The sequence below is a fragment of the Megalobrama amblycephala genome, linkage group LG12 (genome assembly GCF_018812025.1).
Source record: "Megalobrama amblycephala isolate DHTTF-2021 linkage group LG12, ASM1881202v1, whole genome shotgun sequence".
In the NCBI taxonomy this organism is placed as follows: Eukaryota; Metazoa; Chordata; class Actinopteri; order Cypriniformes; family Xenocyprididae; genus Megalobrama; species Megalobrama amblycephala.
In genome coordinates, this window is record NC_063055.1 from 16,733,701 (window position 1) to 16,759,366 (window position 25,666).

Genomic DNA, 25,666 nt, shown 5'->3' on the forward strand with positions numbered 1-25,666 from the left:
AAATAAATATCACTTTATAGAATAATTTCCAATCAAGCTGTATAATTTAGTTAAAACAAAATTAATATATATATATATATATGTTAAGCATTTGCCTACTATTAGACAAAGTAAATAAACGTGTGAAAAGTTTATTTTCCGAGTTTTTACTGGGTCTAGAGGAGCAGACGCGCATAAAAAACTCCCAAATACATTCTTTTGCTTATCAATTTATACGTAGACAAAACGAATGCATTACTAAATACCTAAAATTTTCCGAACACTTATTGCTGTCATTTCAGCGTTGAGGAATCGAGTCATCCTCAAGGTAACTTTCCAAGGCTCCGCCCTTTTAATAGTCCCTCCTCTACATTCATCCTATGAGGAGTAATGTTTAGCTATAAAACACACGTGCATTTAAAAAACAACAGATTCCCCATTCACTTAGATACAGAAACTGGTGTGCTGAAGATACCAAGAGCTGGTTGAGAAAACAGGATGACAGAGAAAAAGAAAGGTAAGAAGATGATACTAGAAGCAAATTGTAAATTCTCAACAATATCTCTTAATGAAAAAGCAACATGTCAAGCTTAAAGAAAGTTGTGTTAGTATTTAACATTTTTAATTAGCAAGTTTTTTGTTTAAAGAAACTAATTCATTTACAGTAATTTACCATATAATCGTCAATAAATAATTAGATTATAGATTATATTGTGCATGAATGATGCGAAATTATTATTTACCGTGCAACACTGTAGAGTCTGAACTCGATTATGTGTGTGTGATGTGATGCATTACAGGAAACTTTCCAAAACATAGTGATTTTGACAGTGAGCAGCGGCGGCCTCTAGTGGCTATAAATCGGTTCATTCAAACAGTTCGTTTCAAAGAACCAGTTAAATTCTAATTTGATTACGGCGTGACTTATTTGATGCTGTACGTGTTTTATTACCTACTGAAAAGTACCGAGCAAACACAATTTGCTAAGAGACAGATTAATCATAAGAGAAATATACTCCCCACACACCACGTGGATGAATCTCATTTTTTCTTTTTTCTTTTTTCTCTTCCAGAGAAAGTCAAGTGCGTGTGTCACATGCTCGGTAGCCTGAGAGCGATTTCTTTCCACTCAGATGTGAAGGGTCGTCTGATAACGCTGAGTGACGGTGGTCGTCAGGTGACCAGGGACGTGTCGTCATTCTGCCACGGACTGACGTTCAGCGGGCGACAGGTGAAGATAGAGGAGAAGGTGCGCCTGCGAGTCAAGGACAGTGTGCGAGGTTGGCACGGATCACTGCGGGTCGGATTTACTCATGTTTTGCCCGAGCAGACAACTTTACCCCCTCTGGCCATCCCAGACTTGACCCAGTCTCCACTGTGCGCGGCAGTAGTAGTTCCCGTGGGCATTTGTCGCCCTGGATCAGAGATTCAGTTCTGGCTGAAGAAGAATGGCTGCCTGTCCATACGAAGTTCTGATGGCAGAACACACACGGAGCCGACCACTCTGAATCCCAAATGGCCCATCTGGGCGATGATTGACGTCTATGGACAGACCACGTCAGTGGTGATGCTTGGTGAGGCTTCTGATGTATCATATTGTGTTCTGAGAGCATTAACAACAACAACAACAACAACAATATATATATATATATATATATATATATATATATATATATATATATATATATATATAATTGCCTAAGTCATTTTTTGGCCAAATTGTGATATCTGCCTTTGAAATATGATCTGGGCAATTATGCTATGAGGCTAACGATATATATATTTTAGTAGCGTGATAGTAGCGTGGTATACCGTGTCAAACATAATTGTACCGCCATAATGCTTTTCTGTTAGAGAAAGGGTTTTTTAAACTTTTTGATTCTAAGGAAGGACTGCCAAATACAACAAATCTGCTAGCATGGGGCCTCCCTTCCTAAAATGTGAAGGCATGCTATTCCAGTAGTTCCTCAATTCAGAACTCGAGATCCAGGATCCAGATCCAGGGGGTGGAGAGGAGATGGGTAGGTTTAGGGATATGTAAAGTGGGAGGAGTTGGATCTGGATCCAACCTCGCCCCTGGATCTCTTGTTCTGAGGACCATCTCTGCTATTAATGAAAACCCATTTTATACAGTTTGCAAAAAAATATTATATATCCTAAAGTGATATCCTAAATTAAATAATTGGTTTGTATATTGTAATTGTAGAGAAAATTGTGAAAAATAATCTAAAAATATTTGCTTTAGTAAATTGCATCATATTTGAGATTAACATACAGAAGAACAAAATTATCACAATTAGTTAATTGATTTTGGACTGGTCTTTAGAAAGCATAATATAATGTTAATTATATTATTAATAATATTAAAGATAGAATATTTATTAGAATAATTAACAATATTATTACTAATAATTAATAATGAGAAATAATATTATTAATAATAATAATATCAAATCTGGTAAATGTGATTGCAAAATAAATAAAGTAAAATAAAAAATTATATATATATATATATATATATATATATATATACTTTATTTATTTTACAATCACATTCACCATTATGAAAAATATATATATTATTTGTATCTTAAGTGTACATGTTAAATCTGACAGCTCTAAAAGTACATTTTATAAAATCTTATTTTTTTTTTTATTTCAAGATTTGACAGAACCCTTATGGCCCCAAATTTGAAAGCCTGGCTTAAAGGTGCAGTAATTGATTTCTAAGAAACACTGTTGATATTTGAAATCACCAAAACAAACATTCCCCCACACAAACGGTTCACACCCCTATCTTGATAGCTCCGCCCCCAAATTCATGAACGCTATGCAACCTCCTAGGCACCTCCCCCCTAAGGAGTGTACACGCCGCTTACTGCTACTTGGCTATAACTGAGTTTTTGTGCTCGGTTTGATCCACTTTCAGCAGCGTTTCTCAGAAATACCTTACTGCACCTTCTAGAAAACCAGGGACATAAATATATGCCTATTCTTTTTTTTTTGGTAGTTTTCTTTGCCTAACAGTGTATGTGGTCTGTGTATCTGTATTATAGGTTCCAAAAAGAGATGTTGCATCTTCACCAGGAGGTCCTGTCCTGCTCTCACACACACTGAAGATAAAGAAACGCTAGAAAGAAAGAAGAGCATGCTGGAACAGAGAAACCTGAGAAACCATTACCTTGACAACACAGGTAAGAATCACACAAGTGCAAGGCAGCCATTATATTGTCTAGTACATGTAGTTTCACCACCTAATCTCTTCTCTTTTCCCCCTCAGATCATGAATCTCCAGACTGTGAGGAATGTGTCGTGTGTTACAGTAATGTGGCAAACAGTCGTTTGAGCTGTGGCCATAAATGTGTTTGTACTCCGTGCGGCATGAGGGTTTACATGACGTTTGGGACCTGCCCTCTGTGTCGTCAGCCCTTGAGTTCCTTCCATCCATATGACTAGTGTTCATCCCATTTAAACTAGTGGCCATTTGGCCTGTTTGCTGAATGTATTTTGTCCAATTCATTTCAGGACTGCTGCTGTGATGTACAAATCTATCACTGCACTGTGCAAATGTTTTAAAAAATGTTTCTCTCTAGTTGCACTATTTCTTTTTTGTAAATTACTTTACATTTTTATTACATATTTATGAAAATACCAGATTTTGTTCTGAATCTATAATGTAAATATGTATGTAATATGATGTAAATATATATATGTAATGTAAATATGTATGTAATATGATGTAAATATATATATATGTAATGTAAATATGTATGTATGTAATATGAACAAAGTTTTTAATTTTGTATTAAATGCATTTTATGTAAACAGTTTCTAGAACCGACTATTTGTGCTCATTTATTCGTCACCTCACAAAGCGTAAGGGCTTGCACTGCTGAACATTTCCGCCAGGTGTCAGTATTGTAAAGGAAAACAAAAACTCATCAAAGCAGAAGAAACAATTACAAAATTTTGATTAGCCATTATAATCCTAATTCTTTTACGACGGTCATGTTCAATATACAATATTTAATGCCCAGTGCTGCAGAAGAAGTCTACATTTAAAAGTGGGTGAGCTCTTTCCTTTAAAATAGTAGTCGAAAATAGGAAGGGTGGGGAAGAGGAATTACGGATTTGGGCGTGAGAAATGCAGTGTGTGCTAATAAGTGAAAGTGCTATATTTGTTTTCGTTTGTTTGCATGTTGGCTGGCTGTTTGATATTAAAGTCTAGAAGTTAACGCTGTAGTTTTACAAAATATGTGCTTCTGTAGCAGTTGAGTTATTGATTTCAAACATCTAGTTCAAAACCCTATAAATTAGAATAAGATTTATGAATTATGTCCAACAAGCTAAAATTCCATTATCTTCTGTTCTTTTTTAAAGTGATTAATACTTATTCTAAGGTATTTGAATAAATACATTTTGAAAATGTGATTATTCTGTAAAAAGCAGATGCTTTAATAAACTAACATGATTAATTTTTTTGAGTGCAGGTTGGAATAGTTTGTCGCATCTGTTTTATGTTATAAATGTATACAGTTTATTCATTACAATATTTGTTGGCCAAAACAATGGTTTGATAAATGCAGTTATGTATATACACTCACTGGCCACTTTAGTGGTACACCTTGCTAGTGCTGGGTTGGACCCCTTTTTGCCTTCAGAACTGCCTTAATTCTTCATGGCATATATTTAACAAGGTGCTGGAAATATTCCTCACAGATTTTGGTCCATATTGACATCATAGCATCACATAGTTGCTGCAGATTTGTCGACTGCGTGATGCAAATCTCCCATTCCACCACATCCCAAAGCTGATCTGTTGGATTGAGATCTGGTGACTGTGGAGGCCATTTGAGTATAGTAAACTCATTGTCATTTTCAAGAAGTCATTTTGAGATGTTTTGAGCTTTGTGATATGGCATGTTATCCTGCTGGAAAGGACCTGCTGAGGCATGGACTCTACAAGACCCCTGACCCCAGGTCCTGTTGTATATCTGGCACAAGATATTAGCTGCAGATCCTTCAAGTCCTGTAGGTTGCGATGTGGAGCTGCTGTAGATCAAACAAATGCTCAAGTGGATTGTTGTGACACTCCTGATGGCACAATGGGATCCTGCCATTTTTAAGCTTTTTCTGATTGAAACACAAAACTATTCCAAGCTAACAAATGGTTATATATTAACAACTGATGAGCCAAAATATTATGCCCAGTCACAGGTGAAGCAAATATTGTTGATCATCTCCTAACAAGCTCACGTCAAGGTCTGGGTAGATGGAAAACAAACTTCAAGTCCTGTAGGTTATGATGTGGAGCTGCTATCGAACTTGTTGGTCCAGCACATCCCACAAATGCTCAATTGGATTGAGATCTGGGGAATTTCATGCTTTTCATCATGTTCCTCAAACCATTTCTGAACAATGTGTGCAGTGTGGCAGCTGGCAGGGTTTGTTATCTTGCTAAAAGAGGCCACTTCCACCAGGGAACACCATTGCCATTCAAGAGTGTAGCTCATCTGGAACAATGTTTAGGTAGGTGGCACGTGTCAAATTTACATCCACATGAATGGCCAGACACAGGGTTTCTGAGCAGAACATTGGCCAGAGCATCACACTCCCTCCACCGGCTTGTCGTCGTTTATCTGCTTACCCCCAGCGCATCCAAGATGTAGGTGACTTTGTTTCTTCAGTAGAACACAAATGATGATTTTTAACTCCAACCTTTGCCATCTGTCAGTCAAATAATGGGAGTGAATGGGAACTTGGATCAATAAGAGTCGAAAAACCTTGCATAGACAAATCCAAATTAAACCCTGCGGCTCGTGACGACACATTGATGTCCTAAGACATGAAACGATCGGTTTGTGTGAGAAACCGAACAGTATTTATATAATTTTTTACCTCTAAAACACCACTATGTCCAACTGCGTTCAGCACTCGCTTAGTGAGGTCTGATTGCGCTCTGACAACGGCAGTGATGTCAAAGCCACTAGAAGGCAAGCCTGCAACCTTTAGCCAAAAAAGCGTAATGGCTAAAGCTAACGTTCCGCCCCCCGCGGTACGCAGGGAATGAGACCGGAGGCTGTTTTTTGAATGGAAGTCAATGGACAAGAGGCTTCACTATGCTGATTAAACAGCTTTTGTGGAGAAATAGCTAATCATTTAATTAATCCACAGCCTGTTTGCTAATCTTCAGCATGTTTTACACTAAACAATACCATCATTGGGAACTATATGTAGATTTTAGCTTGATTAAAATGTATTTTTTTAAGAGAAGGCAGACTAGGGAACGTTGTGACTGATGTCACTGCCATTACACAATAGGCTGAGAGGTGCCACACATGATTAGGTTAGCCGTTACGCTTTCTCCAATGGTAAGAGATACAGACCCTCTTATCTCCCCATTATATACAATCTCTGGTGATGTCTCGCGCATATACTTTAAAGGTCCCGTTCTTCGTGATCCCATGTTTCAAACTTTAGTTAGTGTGTAATGTTGTTGTTAGAGTATAAATAAAATCTGTAAAATTTTAAAGCTCAAAGTTCAATGCCAAGCGAGATATTTTATTTAACAGAAGTCACCTACATCGAACGGCCAGTTTGGACTACATCCCTCTACTTCCTTTTTTATGACATCACTAAAACAGTTTTTTGACTAACCTCCGCCCACAGGAATACACAAGAGTTGCGTTTGTAGAGTGTGTTTGTCGCCATGTCGTTGAAACGCTGTTATTTTCATCCCGCAGTCCAATCACCGGGTCTGATTCCGGCTCAAATTGATAGGGTAAAATTAAAGACATGTTTACAATAACAGGAGCGCGTGCATCTCCACGTTATGGTAATAACGTTACCTTTCCGGGCAAGGAGCGCTAAGCTGCTGTCGAATCACAACACAGGAACCGCTGGCACAATCAGAACTCGTTACGTATTTCTGAAGGAGGGACTTCATAGAACAAGGAAGTCATCAGCCCGTTTTTATGACAGTGGAAACAGCGGTATCCAGATAAGTAAATTATGTGAAAAATACTGTGTTTTTTTACACGCGAAACATGAACACATGTTATATTGCACACTATAAACACAATCAAAGCTTCAAAAAAACCATGAAAAACGGGACCTTTAATGAGTACTAGACATCACTGCTGCTGTCAGAGCGCGATCAGACCTCAATAACCGAGTGCTGAACGCAGTTGGACATACTGGTGTTTTAGAGGTAAAAATTATATAAATACTGTTCAGTTTCTCACACAAACTAATCGTTTTGTGTCTTAGGACATCAATGTGCCGTCACGAGCCGCAGGGTTTAATTTGGATTTGTCTATGCAAAGTTTTTCGACTCTTATTGATCCAAGTTCCCATTCACTCCCATTATTCGGCTGACAGACGGCAACGGTTGGAGTTAAAAATCATAATTTGTGTTCTACTGAAGAAACAAAGTCACCTACATCTTGGATGCACTGGGGGTAAGCAGATAAAGATCAAATTTTCATTTTTGGGTGAACTATCCCTTTAAATAGTGCACTCATACATGGCCCTCCACATAATGTAAAAGAAAACGGTACTCGTTGGATCAGATGACCTTCTTCCACTGCTCCAAGGTCCTGTTTCGCTGCATGCGAGCCCATTGTAGGCACTTTCAAAGGTGGACAGGGGTCATCATAGACACTCTGATTGGTCTGCGGGTACACAGCCCCATGCGCAACAAAGTGTGACTTGAGCCACAGTAGACCTTCTGTAGCCTTCGTTGCCCTTATGCATCAGTGAGCCTTGGGCGCCCAACACCCTGTCACTGGTTTGTGGTTTGTCCCTCCTCGCACCACTTTGGGTAAATTCTCACAACTGCTGATCGGGAGCAACCCACAAGCCTTGCCGTTTCTGAGATACTCTGACCCAGATGCTTTCACGTCTTTATTTCTGCCCATTTTTTTTTTTTTTTTTTAACTGGGGAATAATGGCAGAAGTGTCCTATAGCTTTTCTGTAGCCAAGATTTAAAGACGTGTCTTAATGTTTTTTATGTCAAGAAATGCAGTTGTGCCAGAAGTGATCTGCGGTTCGTCCTGCTACTTTCTCTGTCAGGTACGTCAGATCATCAGAATGAATCTGAAATTCACAGGGTCATTAAATTAAGTGAAATATTTACTTAAGTCTAATACAAATATTTGTATTTGTACTTTCTTGTATACTTGTACCAGTTGGGTTTCTGCAGTGGGCAACAAGTCCAATGGGTTGGTCATCAGCATTAAATTACAGTTACAGTAACACCCCAGAAATCTAATTATTAGAGTAGGAAATTCATTTAAAAAAAAAATAGGGGGAGGAGAATGGCAAGAGTGAGTAGTACGTGACCTTTGGTTGTTGATCATGTTGTCTTGATTGTTAAATATTTATTTTGGATGGCAGAACAGAGCCTGAGGAAGAAGAAAAGAAGTGAGGGAGGGTTTACTAAGCCATTGAGTCAAAGCAGAGTGAGAATGGCTCAAAGAGTGAGCTGAAGATTGCACTTAAAGGCTGCTCAGTTTGATGAAGAAAACAAACACCCTTGCCTACAGCTGACATAAAGCACGGTAAGTGTCTTTGGCTCACTACCAGGCCTGGATTGGCTACTCGGGAGCACCGGGAGAATTCCCGGTGGGCCGGTCTGTTTATTTGGCCGTGAGGGCCAGTGTTGTCATGGCACTGGGTTGAAATATGGATGCTCTAGAAACTGTCGACACAGTCAAATGTACTAACCTGCATGAGTAGCCTAACTTTTTCTTTAAAACAAGCCTAACTTTTTTTAATCAACTTTAATAAAGATCTACATTTCTCAATTTCATTCACAGTGATAGACATGAAAAATGTGTCTGGGTTTAGTGGACGATTGCTGCCATCTACTGGAAAGCAAACACTTAATTAAATTAAAATGAATTTTTAACTACAGCCACTAGATGGCTAGAGAATTAATCAATGGTTCACATTATAAAATCATTATTATATCAATAACTATGACTCTATATCAAATTTTAGCATTTTTTGTACTACATTTTTTTGGGGGGGGGGGGGGGGGGGGGGTTATTTGTTGATTTTTTTTTTTTTTTGTAAAATACAATTAATTACAAGGCTGTAGAGAACAGTGCACTATTGCAGTCTTCTATACTGAGGTTTTAATTACATTATTTCAATAGAGTCAGTCGTGAATTAAAGTGGGCTGAAAATGAGTCCCAATCCAGCCCTGCTCACTACAATACAGTACCTCCAGTATTTTTGGTCTGTATGTCTTACAATGGTTGATATACTGTAAACTACCATTCAGATGTGTGGAAACACTATGAATGGTTTGTGTTTTACTGTCATTTTAATCACTTTTATCCATTGATCAAAATTACATAAATTGCATTGAACTGAAACAAAAATGATATATATATATATATATATATATATATATATATATACTGTAATGTTTGTAATCAATTTTAAGCATGATTAATGAGCGTATACCTCACAACAGTTCAGACATCACTGAAAAAAAATGATTTTTGCTGTTTGTTCAAATTACTTAATTAAAATGAGCTAAAACAACACAATTACAAAACATTTTGCCCTGACTTAATATCATTGTGTTTGATACACTTATCTAATATTGAAGTTTACTTAATCCATTTGTGTTAGGATTACATGAATGGATTTTGTTCCATTAACTGAAAATGGGTGGTGCTTGTAAGTTCCCAGCATGAATTGCACTTGGCTGGATCAAGACAGAAAATGTTTAGATGTTGAAAATGTTTGGATGAATGAATCATGAATCTATGAACCTCACAAAATTCACTTTGAGACTACTTAATTGGGTCACTTAAAAATGACTTAATTTCATCATGTTGAAGTTACATTATCAAATTATATTTGTGTAACTTAATTGATTCATGTGGGACTGATAAACACTATTAAATCATGTAAATTCAACACACAATTTTTTCAGTGATGGATCCATCCATCTATAATAATCTTTTTCTAAATATTCCAATTCATATCCAAAAATTGATTTTAAAAACTGTTCTCTCCTGCAAGAAATTCAAGTGTAGTCAATACTGAATCAGCTGAATCACCTGAACAAAGACATTGTATTGTGATTTCTAAATTAGGCAGCATAGTTTTAATAAGAAGAAAAGTTTCTCAGGTATAACAAATAAGCACATTAGAATTATTTTGTAAATGATGTAACAGGTTTTCCTACTTGACTGCAGTAATGGCTGCTGAAAATAGGCTTTACCATCGCAGGTATAAATATGACTTTATACGCATGTAATACGACTTAAAGGGATATTCACCCAAAAATAAAAATTCTGTCATAATTTACTCATCCTTAAGTAGTCCCAAACCTGTATGAATTTCTTTGTTCTACTGAACACAGAGGAAGATATTTGGAAGAATGTCAGTAACCAAACAGATCTCGCCCCCCCCATTGACTACCATAGTAGGAAAAATAAATACTATGGTAGTCAAATCTGTTTGGTTACTGACATTCTTCCAAATATCTTCTTTTGTGTTCAGCAGAAGAAAGACATTCATGCAGGTTTTGTACTACTCGAGAGGGAGTAAATGATGACAGAATGTTTATTTTTGGGTGAACTATCCCTTTAATATGATGATTCCAAACTTATGAATTGTAATAGTAATTTCCCATCTTGAATGACTCTTCATTCATTGAATGACAGTCTTTTTGTGACTCATTCAACCACTCATTACATACTGTTCTGAGATATCATAGATATAAGGAAAGGAAGGTGGTGTACTGTGAGAAAGCACAAAAAATATTTCTTAATTTACCACAGACAACCTGTGGGGTATAAAACACAGCATTTCACCTGCCGTCGATAACTTGGATAGCGCGTTGGCTGGCGGCCTGGCGCCTCAATAGTTTGCTAGCAAACGTTAAACAAATTAGTATTACTGAGTTGGTTATCTTCAGCTAAATAGGTAACGTTACGAGAATAAAACAGAAAACGTTCAAAAGTGCCACAAATATGAATAAAGTAGTTCGAAATGCTTACCTGTTATTTTTCTTGACCGTTGCGTGAGCTCGTCCTGCTGCGACTGAAGGAGGGAAAATGGCACTGGCACGGTTTTTGTTGCCTAGATTGGATAATACTTTGACGTGAGTAAATGTAATTACTTTAAAAAGGCTTAATGTTGGTGTGTAGGCTTAATATGAAATAGATTAATGTATTTATTATTGTTTTTGTGTTTATTTGATAACTTTTAGGTATTTACTTATAGACGACGTAAGCTACTAGATTAAATTAATTTCTGTAACTTAAACCATTAAAGTTAAAATAACATAATTATTAATAGTTACTTATTTAGTTTGAGTTCTACTTAATATAATATGTTTTTGAGTTCACATCACAAAATTTGTTAAGTTGAATTAACTTTTTTTAAAAGTTTTAAGTAAAATGAACTTATTTCATTTAATGAATTTCACAGTTAGGTTTTACAGTGTAAATAGGGATGAATGATCTCATCCCCATCATGCCGCCTTTATGTGGAATAAGTCTGTGATAAAGGGTTCTTCAGAAGTGTGCACTACATGATATAAACTGTATTTTAAGTCACTGGGTATAATAATTAGTTTTTAAAGAATTATTTCCAACAAGTTCTCGGGATAAAAAAGCTAATCTGTCATTGTTTTACAGTTTATGCTCAATTTTACAGTTAACCTCAGCTCTATCCACAATTTATTTTTTTTCATATCATATGATATGCTGATTTCTCATATTGTGTATGTCCTGGCTTAAACAGTATTGCTAGCAGAGTATATTTACAATTTAAATGGAATTGATCAACAAAAATAAGAATTATGTTTTTATTTATCCTCATAAGTAAATGAATAACAGACTGAAATTTAAGTTCTTTACTGATAATCTTCCACTTTTAACCACTGTGAATGGAGTCTAATCAAATGATTTTTACACGATTCAATGAAAAGATCCAACTCATTCATGAATTGAACATTGCCACTTCAAAGAAAGCAGGCGGATGTTGAGATTTTCTCTTTATGCAACCCTAGACAGTAATTTGAAATGTGTTTTTTAGGTTGATGTTCTTAGCTGGTCAACCCAGTAGTTTAAGTATCCTCTAATTTAATGGACATAAGTGGCCACTAAACCTCATTGCCTGTGGAAATAGTCAGAAAGTGTGTTGTGTGGCTGAACTAGAAGGACATTGTGATGTTATTTGATTGTCACATTTCATGCTGTAGCGGAGGGCACATCTTCAATTCAATTAACGTGTTTTTTCGTTATAAGTATTACTCAGTATGACTGGACTAAAGGAAGCCCCGATGTTGCAAGTTGTGTTCGGTTGTATGACAGTAGAAAAGACATGAGATGATAATATGTCAGAGCGAGCGAGAGAGAAAGTGAGTTTCTGTCCTCCAGTGAACAATGAACTGATGTATTTGCAGATCAAACAGGCCGTCTGTGTGTGTGGGAAGGGAAATGCACTCATTTGTTCTTTTGATTTTAACACACAAGAGGGTGTTTCTCCTCAGCCTGCATGGGACTTTCTATTATTTCCAGCTGTGCATGTGTGTGTATATGTATGTGAGTATGGAAACTATTACGGAGCTTTGGACTCGTTAGGCACAGAGAGTTTCATGTATGATCCTGGCTTGCCCAGAATAGTGTATTACACACACACACACACACACACACACACACACACACACACACACACACACACACACACACACACACACACACACACACAAAGGCTGAGTCACAGAATCGGAGTAAATTGCAAACGCCCTCCCAGCAAAAACAGAGCTGGCTGTAATCCTTTCCCTCTCTCTGCTTCTCTCTGTGCTACTCATTCCTGGGAAACGTCTCCTCACGGTAAATACTCATCTTTCAGTTCTCTTCAAACTTCATGACTCTCTTTTACTCAACAGTATGCTTCTGTTCTTCACTGCTAGTTAGTTTTATGTTGCTTTTTGAAGTACAAATTAAGATGATTTTGAACATGAAACATCACTATGATCTTTTCTGTCACTTTTCTTCTTGCTGTAACATTTGTGGAGATTCATGCTAGACAGTTTACACCCAGGGAGTAAAATTCCCACTCATCAGCAACCAAATGTAGGCACTTTGTGTGCAGTGGCTGGTAATTTCACGTAAGACATCTTATTCTGCTAAAGTCATTGATACTTAAGTTCACCAGAAACAGATCCAAATCACTTACAAGGTCAGCAACAATGTCAATGCAAAGAGAACTGGGGTTTTATTTATGGTTCTTAAGATTTCTTTAAGGTCTTTGCATGTTCGTCTAACTAATACAGCTATTTGAAACTGAAAAATAAAAATGTTATATAGTAAAAAAAAGAATCACCTTTAGCCAGCAGCTTTGTTTCAGTGGGCAAAAATATTACCTTGTTTAGAGTACATAAAGAAAACATCCAAATCTCTTACCGTTGTAATGTTATCATTTGCTGTCAGAAGTTTTCCTCTGAAACGTTGCATCATGAGTAGCTGTTGAGCCTGATCTGTTAGACTTCCTGTGAGACTGTTTACTGTGTGACAGGTTGACAACGGTCATTTGTTCATACAGTAGATACAGTTGGCAAGGAGGCCTTGTCCACAAAGTGGGGGAAAACAAATTTACTCATTTATTATAGTAAAAATTACAAGCTATTTTCAATATTCATGTTTAAAAAAAAATTGTTTGTACTTAAAAATTCAGAACAATTTTTTTTTTTTTTTTGCCATTAAATTGGATGCTAAAAGAGGACAGTCAGTGTCAGGATGATGCAGGTGGAATCGCACATCTCAACATGTGCATGTCAGAAGCTGATATGACTTTTTTATTTTTAAAGATAAAAATGGAATAAGTAATTAAACAGGAAATAGATAAGTAAATGTCAGGAAATACATAGTTCACTCATGAAACTCTAGATGGCACAGGCTGACAGGGTCCTAAAAGCAAGCTGATGATAATTACAGCATTAAAGGTCCCGTTCTTCGTGATCCCATGTTTCAAACTTTAGTTAGTGTGTAATGTTGTTGTTGGAGTATAAATAAAATCTGTAAAATTTTAGCTTCCAAAAAACACGAAATACGGGACCTTTAACTATTGCCACAAGCTGATTGGTCCACGTCACATCTGCAGCCAATGAGCTTGTTGCTCACACATTTAAATGGCTGGTTACATTCACTATAGCAGTTTGCAGTGAGCTTCGGAGTTCCTATAAAACCCTCCACCTTCCCCAGCTCCACCTGTATAGATCTGCTGTAGATTATTTGTGCAGCAGCACTATGTCTTACTCGCAGCAGCATATCGGCGTATGTATTGGCAGTAGGAAGTTCCTGTACTTGCTCTGCAGCAGCAGCAATAATCTACAACAACAGCAATAATCTACAGCAGCAGCAATTCAGCAGCAGCGTAGCAGATCTATTCCGCCAAATACATTAACATTGTATTCATTACCATGCTAAAAATCTTCTGAGAGTTGTCTTGATTGAAATGACTTGTACAGCGGAACCAGTGTTACTCTTAACTTAAGCTAAAACTTTTAAAAATTGTTTTCATTCATTGATAGAAAGCTGAAATAAAATATATTTATGTCATGACAACTCTCTGAGTGTTTGGCATGGTAATGGATATGACAATGTTAATATGTTTGGGCTTGGTGGAATAGATCTGCTATGCTGCTGCTGATTATTGCTGTTGCTGCTGCAGAGCAAGTATGGGACTTGCTACTGCCATTACATACACAGCACGCTGCTGTGAGCAAGTAAGACATGCTGCTGTTGTACAATAGTATACATGAATTATCCATAGCAGATCAGTACAGGTGGAGCTGGGGAAGGTGGAGAGCTTCTAAAGGGGCACTGCAAACTGATGCTGACCACATATTTGAAAGTTGTGCAGCAAGCTCATTGGCTGCTGATACCAATCAACTACACCCTATAGAGAATGATGTGGATTGCAAGTAGATTGAGTTTAGGACCTATCAGCCTGCCCCATCTAGAGTTTCATGACATGTATATTAGGTGAAAAACTTAGATGAAAATGAGAAATCTTGGCTTTACAACTGAGATAAAATGTTTAAATGCTAAAATTAATAAAACTAAATCTGAAATAAAATAAACCAAAGCTAAATCCAAATACCAATAAACCAAAACTAAATAGCACATAACAAAAATATGAAATATTCACCTAAAATGAAAAATGAAAACTGAAAATAGATTGATTAAATAGATTTGAGGCTGAGGCTTGAGATTTGCTGAAGTTCTTGGTTTTGTATCTTGCACATTTTATGCACAGTAGCTCATCCTTGTTCCAGCACATTCAAATGTTGAGGTCACAAACTCAGCAATCCTTATAAAATCAATTTTTATTGAGTGTTATATATCAGATATATAGCAGTGCGGTCTGGGACTTGCCAAGAGTAAATATTTACCATCGTGGTGAACCTAGTTTCCTCTTACACAACTCTGAGTCATGCCTGTCATGCTGTTTTTCAGCAGTGGTTAGCTGCCATTCACAGTATCCCTTAAGCCTTTGGTAATATTTTGTCAGTATTGGTGCAACATGATTACTCTATAATTTAGTGTAGAAGTAGTTGACAAATCTTGGCCATTTCAGACTGTAGTTTCATTATAGAGATGGATTTGTGCTTGTTTGGGGTTGTTTAAAGTAGGGGTTTACATTCTTTTTTAGGCTAAGGCTTTATATTATATAAAATGGAGTATTGTATAAGTCTGTGATAGTACTATATTAATGCATTTACATTACTGTTCAAAATTTGGGAAATTTGTTTTGAAAGAAGAATCTTTTATTCACCAAAGGTGAATTTATTTGATCAAAGATACAGTAATATTGTCAAATATTATTACAATTTAAAATAACTTTAAAATAACATTTTTTTTTACTTGAATATATCTTATAATATAATTTATATTTTTAATGGCAAAGCACAATTTTGGTGCTCAAGAAACATTTCTTAATATAAGCTTAATTTTTTTTTTTTTTAGGATTCTTTGATGAACAGCATTTATTTGGAATATAAATGTTTTGTAACATTATAAATTATACATTATAAAGTGTCCTTGCTGAATAAAAGTATTAATAAAAAAATCATACCGACCCCACACTTTAGAACGGTAGTGTGCATTTAACATTCCATTTATATAATTATTTATGTACAAAGCATTGTACTTTATTGTAATGCATATTGCAATTTAATTTTACTTAATACATTTAAAAGTGGGAGGAACATTTAGCTTAACTTTAGCTTCTTAACATTATGTTTGGTTGAAGTAATGTACTTTTTAAATGCCAATTAAAACATTTTCACAACATTTTTTCACAAATGCAGTAGACCCCTGGTTTAAAGAAACCTGTACCTTTTGTGTGCTTTCTTTCTATATATTAGGTTTATCTGTACATTTAGTACTACAGAACTGAAAAAGAAAGAGAATGGTAGAATGTTTTCAGGTTATGTTTCTTTCGCTCCAGTAATCACCATACTGGCAGAAACAAATATCTGCTCGCTGCAGGAGACCGGCCATTAATAACATGCCTCTCGTTTATTCAGCCCTCTCTCCTCTCCTCTATAGTTAATCACTCACTCTTCTCTGCCCTCTCAATAGTTTATTTCTCTTTTCTCAGTCTCACGCTGAAGTTTCATTCCAGAATAAGAACTCTGTTTTCTCCTCTCCTCTCGTCTGGTCTCACCTCATGCATTCTCCTGTTTAAACTGTCAGTTGTGAATGTATTTTCTTCTCTCCTCCTCTGTTTTGCAATAGTCTGGTTGCTGTTTGGCAAAAATCCCTTACTGTGTGTACACACACACACACTCTGTAAGACTATACCATTTAAGACTGGTTTGCCCTACTGAGCCAAACCACTGAATTATTAAGAATGAGCTGGCTTCCCAAGATCCAGTGGAAAATATACACTTCTGGAAAATGCCACACATGCATAAAAGAGTGCAGGTAATCAAGAATTCACTCTTTAAAATTCATACACAACCACACACAGAACTGAGGCAGTTGTGCCTGATAAAGTTTATTATTGTTTTGTTGCTTTTTATGATGGTGATGTGGCTTAGTGGTTAAAGTTCTGGTTTTAGGTTTGAATTCCACAAGTGGGGAATGAAGAACAATTACCATTGTGCTCTTGAAACTTCAGTATTCTCCAATGAGTCTTTAGATGCATCAGATAAATTACTACTTATGAATGGATAAAATTAAAATTACTGAACGTGATAAAATAAAACGAATGACGGTACACTGTGGAAGCTATAAGAGACACAGCGTCTCTTTCCCTTCTCAGGGAACCAGGGTTACAGTCGTAACCTAGACATTACCTTTCAAAGGGACTTAACACTGCGTCAGAATGTGACGCTATGGGAATGTTCATACCCATTACGCCATACTGAATAAACCCCTGTCCAAGTGTGAATCATAATGAGCACAAACTTAAGTCAGAAGCATTTGAGACCCTGGTGTGGACTCTATATCCAAGCTATAAAATCTAAATAAGGTGTGTGGAGAGGACCAGGCTACTGCATCACAAACCTCTTGAAGGGAAACCCCTGATAACAGTACCTTAGAGGCAGTCATTCTTGTTGTAGAGTAGGCTTTTATGTCTAGAGGCGAAAGAAAGAACAGGATAATTATAGTGGTATGCAGTTACACCGGCAACCCCTGTAAACAAACTAGCGCTGCACTTATAAACACTAATTAGGCATTATATGGAGGAAAGATTAAAAGAAAGTGGCATTAAAACTTTCCTGGTCGAAATGTTACGGGTTTACAGGTAAACACCATAAATTAAACATAAAGTAGTCATAATTCATCAACAGAAGATCAAAGCAATTGCTTGGCATAAATGTGGGCTATTCAGTGATTGCAAACTGCTCTGAAAGTGTGAGTATGTAGAATGCGCAACGTTTTTACTTTGAAACATGCAGTGCAAATGTTTATTTAGTAAAATCATAGCCTTTTGAAGTCTATCACGTTAAGCCATTTTGTGATTCCTGTTTCTCCATCAACAAATTTTAGACCTCCTGAAATGAAAATTAAGACTTTAATGCAGTAATGGAAGACAGTGACTTAATAAAACCTTCAGATGACACATAGATTATATCCACGCCTTCGTAAATTACATAATCCTCATTCAGCGCAGAGCGGCTCTCTCACACTGTATGACGTTACAGAAAACTAGCTGTGCAGTTCAGGCTTGTGAGTCCTGAAAATGTACGGGTGTGTGAGTTTGTTTGCAGTTGTCACTGCTGTAAACTCCCATATATAAAAATAATTATTTGAAAAATAGTATTTTCGTGCAGCTAGTAGGCTATTCCCCAGTGTAGGCCCCTGTGATTCAGCCTATGGAAGCCCATGCTGCCTACGGCTGAAAGAATCAACTTAATATGAGCAGGAGACTGACGTGGCTGCATTGTAGTTGAGTCCCATACTCCAAGAAAAGTGGTATTCTGTAGTGGAGAAAGCATATTCTTCTTGGAGTTAACCCCAAGCACCTCATGTGAGTGAGGACGACGTCTCAGTGTGGAACCGCCATTTCCTCAGACTGAGCTAGAATTAGATATATAATATGATATAATATATTGCCAACATAATTGAGTACACGAATGCTCTGGAATTGCAACAGATTCAGAGTTGCATCCATGCACGTTGTGAAGGTGCGGGGTGACAAGGCTAGGCTGAACGGAACAACCTGATATTGGTAAGCTTCGTCCCTGAAAGCGAACCTGAGCAACTTCCTGTGTTGAGGAAGGATGGATATGTGGATGTACGCGTCCTTCAGATCGACTGTAACAAACAAGTCCTCTGACCTGAATTGAGACACAATAAGCTTCAGCGTTAACATCTTGAACCTTTACGTCCTCAGAGTACAGGTCCAAAATTGGGCGCAACCCCCATCCTTTTTCAGAGCTATGAATTACCGTTGTAGAAACCAGAGTCTCTCTCAGGAAGAGGAACACGCTCTATGGCCTCTTTCGCCAAAAGAGACTGGACTTCCTGTTCCAACACCTGAGCTTGCTCGGGACTGACCATTGTGAACAGTACCCTGTTGAAGGGGGGTGGACAAAAACTGAACTAAATTCTGTACCCTCTTCCTATAATCTGCAATCTCTAATTTTGAAAAGTGACACTCTGCTTCTGCTGCTGTCTATGTGAGGAGCTCGTACTCAGTTGGGGCTTCTCTTTTGCAGCAATCCCAGGGTCCTGGATCCGTCAGGAGATATACCTCTGCAATGCCGCCACATGTTTCTTTGCCTCATGAAACCTCTCTGCAACAATGTTGAAAAAGCTTGTCTTTTTCTTTAATGCCTGACAAGTTTAGCCAGAGATTCCTCTCCGCAGCCACCTTAGTTTAGCTTTTATGTAGCTTTCTTGGAAAGCGCCTTGAGAAAGCAACTTTTAAAGGCGCTATACAAAATAAATGTATTATTATTATTATTATTAGCTGCCATGGAATGGCCAGTAGCGTGAGCCAATTTCTTGGTGGCCTAGCACAACTCTTTGAAAGCATCCAGGCCCACCCCTTTTACCTTCATTCAAGTCCCTTAGCAGGTCAGCCTGGTATGCCTGCAGTATTGCCATAGTGTGCAGACATGCTCCAGCCTGACCCGCTGCCACATAGGCTTTACCCACCAAGGGCGATGTTCAGTCTATATGGCTTGGTAGGTAGTGTCAGGGACTGAAGGGAAGATGCAGGCTCAAGGGAGAGATAGCTAGCAAGCATCTCTTCAACCCTGGGCATCGCCCCATACCTGTGTTCTTTCAGCCCCATAATAATTGAATAATTTGACAATGAGGGGCCAAAGACACAGGCAGAAAATGGCTTATTTTCAGATCTCGACACCTCAGAGTGGAGATCCGGAAAGTAAAGGCAAGCCTCAACATGGAGGCTGTGACTTGCTGCACAGAAACCACTCATCCAGTTTGCTTTTAAGGCACACTTCCTGTTTTTCTGTCGCCAGTCAGTGTTTAATTTGGCCACAGTTCAAGTCGCAACCTCTACGAGCTTGAACTCCCCTGCCTCAATACTAACCACATCCAATTCCTCAGAGCTGGATAAAGCCAACACAGAGCATTATCTTGGACCAGAAGAAACCGCAGAGCGTGCTTCTGGGTCCAGAATGAAAGCATTGGAACCAGAGGGGGAAAGCTGAGAAAGGGAAGGACCCGTCTCGAGCTCCTCCGTAAATTCTAGCTGCGACTCCCATGATCTGATCCACTATGCCACCTCGGCAGACGCGCAACCCAAACCACGAATGGCTGCCCTCCTCAAAGAGAGCCAGGCAGGAGCGGAGCATCCTTAACAGAAGACGTTCACAATAAATGCAGTCAGCCCCCTCGAGAGCTGACTGTGCATGCCCTGCTCCCAAGATCACACACAGATCATGCGTGTACCCTCCCGTAATATATCGCTGGCAGGGAGACACACAGAGTCTAATTAGCTGCTTAAAGCTGCAGTCCGTAAGTTTTGCCTCTTTTTCACCATCTCTGTTTGAATCCTGCAATTGCAGTTATTTGCGAAATTATCATCTTTACGTGGGTTGTGCATCGGCACGGCTCCTCAGCGTGGATGAATCTAATGTTTGCTGTCAGTTACCACACCGGTGTTGATAATGTACTTCGGAATCACAGATTCTACGTCTTGGAAGTATGACCAAAATAAGAATTTTCACCGGAAAATGTCATTGGAACAAATAAGTAATATGTCTGCCACTTTTGTTCTGACCAACTGAGAAAAAAAGCATTACAATCCTGATTAAATCTAATGATCAAAGTCAAACCATGCAAATTATTATTACTGTTATATTTTGTTCTCAAATTGTTAATGTTAACAACATCATGCGTGACTATGTGTATTTAGTGTGTATTAGCGTTACCTATAGATTTCAATTTCTGTAGCCACTCCACAGTCCGAAGTCTTTTGCTTTTGACTACAGGTGAATCTCTAGTTGTCATTGATGATTGCCATTTGGACCTTTCTGGATTACAATCCACGATCAAAATGATAAGTTAATTATTACAGCTACTGTGAGAAAAGGCTATAAATGATCCGCTACCATCAGCATCCTCCACATGCCATATAGCCTACTAGCTGGGACTCCTTCTTCATGTAAACAGATGTGACGTAATGACGCAAAGACGGTTACATGCTTGAATTTAGTACGGATTTTATTATAAAACATTATTACAAGCTTACCATTTTGAATCGGGCTAAGGTAAGGAGAACACTGACTGGTTATGTACTTGCTCAATAATTGATTTTGGATCATTTTTAACCAAAAAAAGTTACAGACTGCAGCCTAAATCACCATAATTCTACGGTCCGGGTATACTTTATAACGTTTACAGTCACAGAATGATGTCTCGCCAAGTAGATTGGAGTGATTTCACACGTGCTTCATACAGGGTCATGCAGAAGTGTGTGCTTTTTCTGTGGAAGACGGAGGGAACTGCTGCGCTAATAGAGTCTGATGAACGTGCACATCGTACAACCGTGTAGAGAAGACCAACAGCCAAGGTCAAGAATTCCGTTAAATAACGATTACATTTTGTATTTTCCTATACCACTAGAACGTTTGGAATATACGACATGTGTCACATGGGATCATTCAGTGATACTTTTGCATCTTTTTAAAATGGTTGATACTGGTTTCTATTTACTGCCATTATATGGATGAGCATGAGTGGGAGATTTTTAAACATATATTATTCTTTTGTGGTTCATAAAAGAAAGAGGGGCATACAGCATTAGAACAAGACCAGGTTGAGTAAATTATGACTTAATTTTCATTTTAAGATGAACTATCCCTTTAAGTTTCGTAATTCAAATCAAAAGTACTTTGTACCTGTACTGTGATTATCCATAATTACCCTCAGTGTCCTTTAGCACAGTTCCTAAGAAGACAGCAGGACAGTAACATGACTGAGTAATCATTTATAGATTAATAACAGCAATAAAATGTTTCTTGAGCACCAAATCAGTATTAGAATGATTTCTGCAGGATCATATATGACACTGAAGACTGGAATAATGGCTACTGAAAATTAAGCTTTGCCATTACAGGAATAAATTACTATATACAGGGCTGGAAATGGCTGAGATTCACTGGGGGGACTCTATTTGGGAAGGATTGTTTTTTTTTTTTTTTCAGATATATTTAAATATAAAATATTATACAATTATATAATATGCTAACATTAAACAGGCCTATTTCATGTTTCCTCCCAACAATATTTTCTTAATTATCAAGCAAGCACATTGAAAGGACAATGAACAACATTTATGAATTGTGTGTGGCACAAACATGTTAATTCAACAGAATCTTTGCTTGGAGAAAATAACCTGTTTGATTTTGGCCAAATTAAAGATACATTGTCTAGGAATTTGCATATGTGGTGCAGACTGAATTGAACAGGTCACAAATGTTTTAAATACATTTGTCCTCAGGTTAAAAATTGAATGTTTTGGATGGCTACCACTCAGTTTAGTATACTTTGAAAATCAACAATTACACATTTAAAAGGGAATCCAGTTTTAATGCAAAAGGAAGCTGATGTGCATTCTAAAAAGCAAAATAATTTGGATAATAATGTAAATATACTAATATTCACTCATCCCTTTTCTTAAACATGGTTAAAAGGGTTTAAATTTGATGTTTATCATTTTATAAAACTTTTTGAGGATGTTACCATAGACATGGAGTTTAAAAAAAAAAAAAAAAAAGACATTGCTACCTGAACATGCAGTTTTATTCTAATATTCGCTGAAATAATTTCAACTGCTGATTTTTACTCAATAAGCTGCAAGATTCTGGAAATTGAGAATCATTTCCATTTTTTTTTTTTAAATAGTGTTCACAATTCTCCCACGATTCCGAATTAAAAAAAAAATAAAAAATTAAAAAAATGTAATTTACTGATTCTGACATCATGTTAGTTGCTGCAGTCTATTTACAAAAAAAACATTAATTATTTTGAATGAATTATCTTATAAAAATCGGTTTGAATAAATGATTCAATGACTCAATTATAAAGATGTCACTTGTTTCATAGATGAATCAACGTTTTTGAACATTTCTTTGTAATGAATGATTCAATGACGAATACATTTTTTACAATCATTTGTCGCCACCTACTGGTGTAATGATGTAATTGATGCAATCTTTATTTGAAGTATCAAGTTACTTTCAAAGGGTAATTTACTCTATTTTGTTCACTTCCTATTGGGATGGGGGACTGGTTGTCTTCCTTGGTTGCGAGGAGTTTGGGTTTGCTCCCTCGTGAGGTTTATTTATTTGTTTGTTGCTTTATTTTTGAAAAATGGTCCACACATGCAAAGTTGGTTGATAACACAACTGCAATAAAGTACAGCCTATAGTTAACAATTACTTGTTTACAAAGTACCATGGGAAGTCAAACTATCTACTTAAAATGTTCTTATACCGAACTTGTTGATTCTTGGAGTACAGCTAGGTTTTTCCTAACGGGCATATCTGTCATATTAGCAGAACACATTTTTACACATGAGGAAAACTAAAGTTTAGTCAATAATTCAAGAAGATCCATGATTCTAACTTGTACTTGGCCTTATGAAAAATTAGTTCTTGTAATTGTTACAATAAGGATATAATTACAGCTAGACCATTGATGGCTCCTCATTGCATGCTTAGGGCAATGTTAACTTTTTTCTCTTTTTTAAATCTATTGCCTTAATAGATTATATATTTTAAATTCTTCAAGCAAGTTAGTTAAAATGTACCACAAAAAATACAATAGAACGTGATAAATTCTAGTAAAGGTGGTCATGAGAAGTTTAAAAAGCTTGCAAGATCATCATCATGTTTTCCCCTCTTTTCATCAGTCTTTTTACTGGCTGTTTTTAGATCATGATGACTTTCTCCATAAAGTTTTACTACATTCTGAATATAATTCAAATGAAACCCATTTGAATTCTATTGAGAACGTTCTATTTTATCATAGGAACGGCTCGCGCAAATCTTATCACACTTTTGGAGCGCGCTGGTGAACGCGCCTGCGGTGATTCGTGTGCGGTGCGCCACTCATGCTTATAAAAGCTCCGAACGCGCGATAATTAATTAAGAGCCTGATTCTATGTTTCTGTGTGGTGGTTAGATCGAGTACCGGCAACATGTGAGAAGTGCCGGTATGCAAGACAAAGCGTGGGTACGCTACAGATTAAAGTGCCGGTGCGTACCGGCCCACTTCGAGCACTGAGTAAGATCGCGTGGGTGTTTGAATTCAGATTGCGATCTTTTTTATGAATAATCTATGTTTTATGTTTTTGAGCTTTTCGTTTTCGTAGGCTATTGAGTGAATAAATACAGAAATCCCTTCATTTCTATAAAAAAAAAAAAAAAAAAAAAAATCGAACCAATTTGAACTGGAACGCCGTCCCCCCTTGAAATTCACTCCGGGGACGCCGTCCCCCCGCGTTACCCCCCATTTCCACCCCTGACTATATATATATATAGAAACATCAGTGATAATGCCCCCAGTATAGCCAGTAAAGCACAGTTGATTTTTGAGACTGTATAGTTATTTACAGTTTTTATTTATTTATTTATTTTTAAATATCCTTATAAGATTTGAAATGCACTACAAGTGTACACTCAATACATTTCAGTTTAGACGTACTTCATTTTCACAAGGTGATCCCTTTAAAAATAAACAGTTTATGGGCTTTGTGAAATCCTTGCACTAAATCTTACGCTTTCTTGACATATCTCAGAATAGGGCATGTTTCTCAATTCAAGTCCTCTGCCTCAGTTTATTTGTCAATTATCTGTTCAAAAATTTCTTAAGCCTAAATTCACATTTTCACTGAGTCACTTCTGTCCTTCTCTGGTTTGCCATGTATGGCCAGACTCACATAAACAGTGGGGTGGGAGCACAGGAAGGACAAAATAGAGCAAAATGAGAGGAGGAACGTCGGGAGGTGGATGTGGTTTGGTCTTTGAATTCACCAGTCTTTAACCCCGTGCTGTGAAATATCACCTTATGGCCACAAAAGGCTGACTGCCTATTCAAATGCTCTTTAGTGAAGGCAGCCAAAAGTGAGCCAGGCCTCTGCACACACTCTGTATGTTACCATAGCAACACTTGTCAACCAGGAAGTCCTGTAGTGGTGGAGCAAGAGAGAGAGATAGAAAGAGAGAGTGAGAGCATGTGTGTGTCAGTATGTGAGAGGGACTTAACAGAGGTTAAGTAGACGGGAGCAAAAACCATTGAGGGAGAGAGAGAAGGAGCTGACCGTGAAAGCAGACAAAAAGAGAGGAAAAAGTACAGATAGAAAAGGTTGGACCTAAAAGGTACTTTTCTACAAAGCAGACCAACCAGCACTTTGGGAATTGTGTGTGTCATCCTGGGAAATCTGTGCGTGGCAGCGCTGTCACACACATACACACCCACACAAACCGGTGAGTTGATTTTTTCCATCTGACAGCCGTCAGCCTGTTTGCGTGAGTATTGTAAAACACAGTAAAATGATAATGTAAACCAACTAATTTATTCATGCAGTTCTTTTTGGCCTGACTTTGGCAGCGTTGTGTTAAACCTGGTAGACTGGATTACGTCTGAAGTTGATTCTTAACTCTCTTTGAAGGATTAAGGGAATTTGGTGGGAGTTTTCAAAGCAGTAGAAAAGAGC

The 25,666-nt window shown here is 37.3% G+C and overlaps 2 protein-coding genes across 7 annotated transcripts in view; both read left to right on the plus strand.

The window, feature by feature from the left end:
• Positions 1 to 367: 367 nt before the first annotated feature.
• On the plus strand, positions 368 to 3,767 carry LOC125280696 (E3 ubiquitin-protein ligase NEURL3-like). 2 transcript variants are annotated; one of them, XM_048211412.1, is made up of 4 exons: positions 368 to 496; positions 1,053 to 1,553; positions 3,036 to 3,173; positions 3,260 to 3,767. In XM_048211412.1, the coding sequence occupies exons 1-4, from the start codon at positions 478 to 480 to the stop codon at positions 3,433 to 3,435; spliced, it is 834 nt and encodes a 277-aa protein (XP_048067369.1). In that variant the 5' UTR covers positions 368 to 477; the 3' UTR covers positions 3,436 to 3,767. The 2 variants fall into 2 exon arrangements, with proteins under 2 accessions (XP_048067369.1, XP_048067370.1); XM_048211413.1 differs by lacking the exon at positions 368 to 496 and adding an exon at positions 598 to 915.
• Positions 3,768 to 8,397: 4,630 nt separating this feature from the next.
• Positions 8,398 to 25,666, plus strand: part of sorbs3 (sorbin and SH3 domain containing 3) — a 70,564-nt gene continuing 53,295 nt past the window's right edge. The window contains exon 1 of one of the 5 annotated variants that reach the window (XM_048209220.1): positions 8,398 to 8,541. The gene's annotated coding sequence lies outside the window, so the exon portion shown is untranslated. Of the gene's footprint in view, positions 8,542 to 12,749; positions 12,847 to 24,973; positions 25,437 to 25,666 lie in introns of those variants that run through there. The other 4 variants (XM_048209219.1, XM_048209222.1, XM_048209221.1 and 1 more) reach the window with 4 other exon arrangements.

Excerpts from the sequence above, each read along its gene's own strand:
- LOC125280696 (XM_048211412.1), top strand. Across the intron at positions 1,554-3,035 it reads CACGTCAGTGGTGATGCTTG|GTTCCAAAAAGAGATGTTGC; the intron begins GTGAGGCTTCTG and ends TCTGTATTATAG. Across the intron at positions 3,174-3,259 it reads CCATTACCTTGACAACACAG|ATCATGAATCTCCAGACTGT; the intron begins GTAAGAATCACA and ends TTTCCCCCTCAG.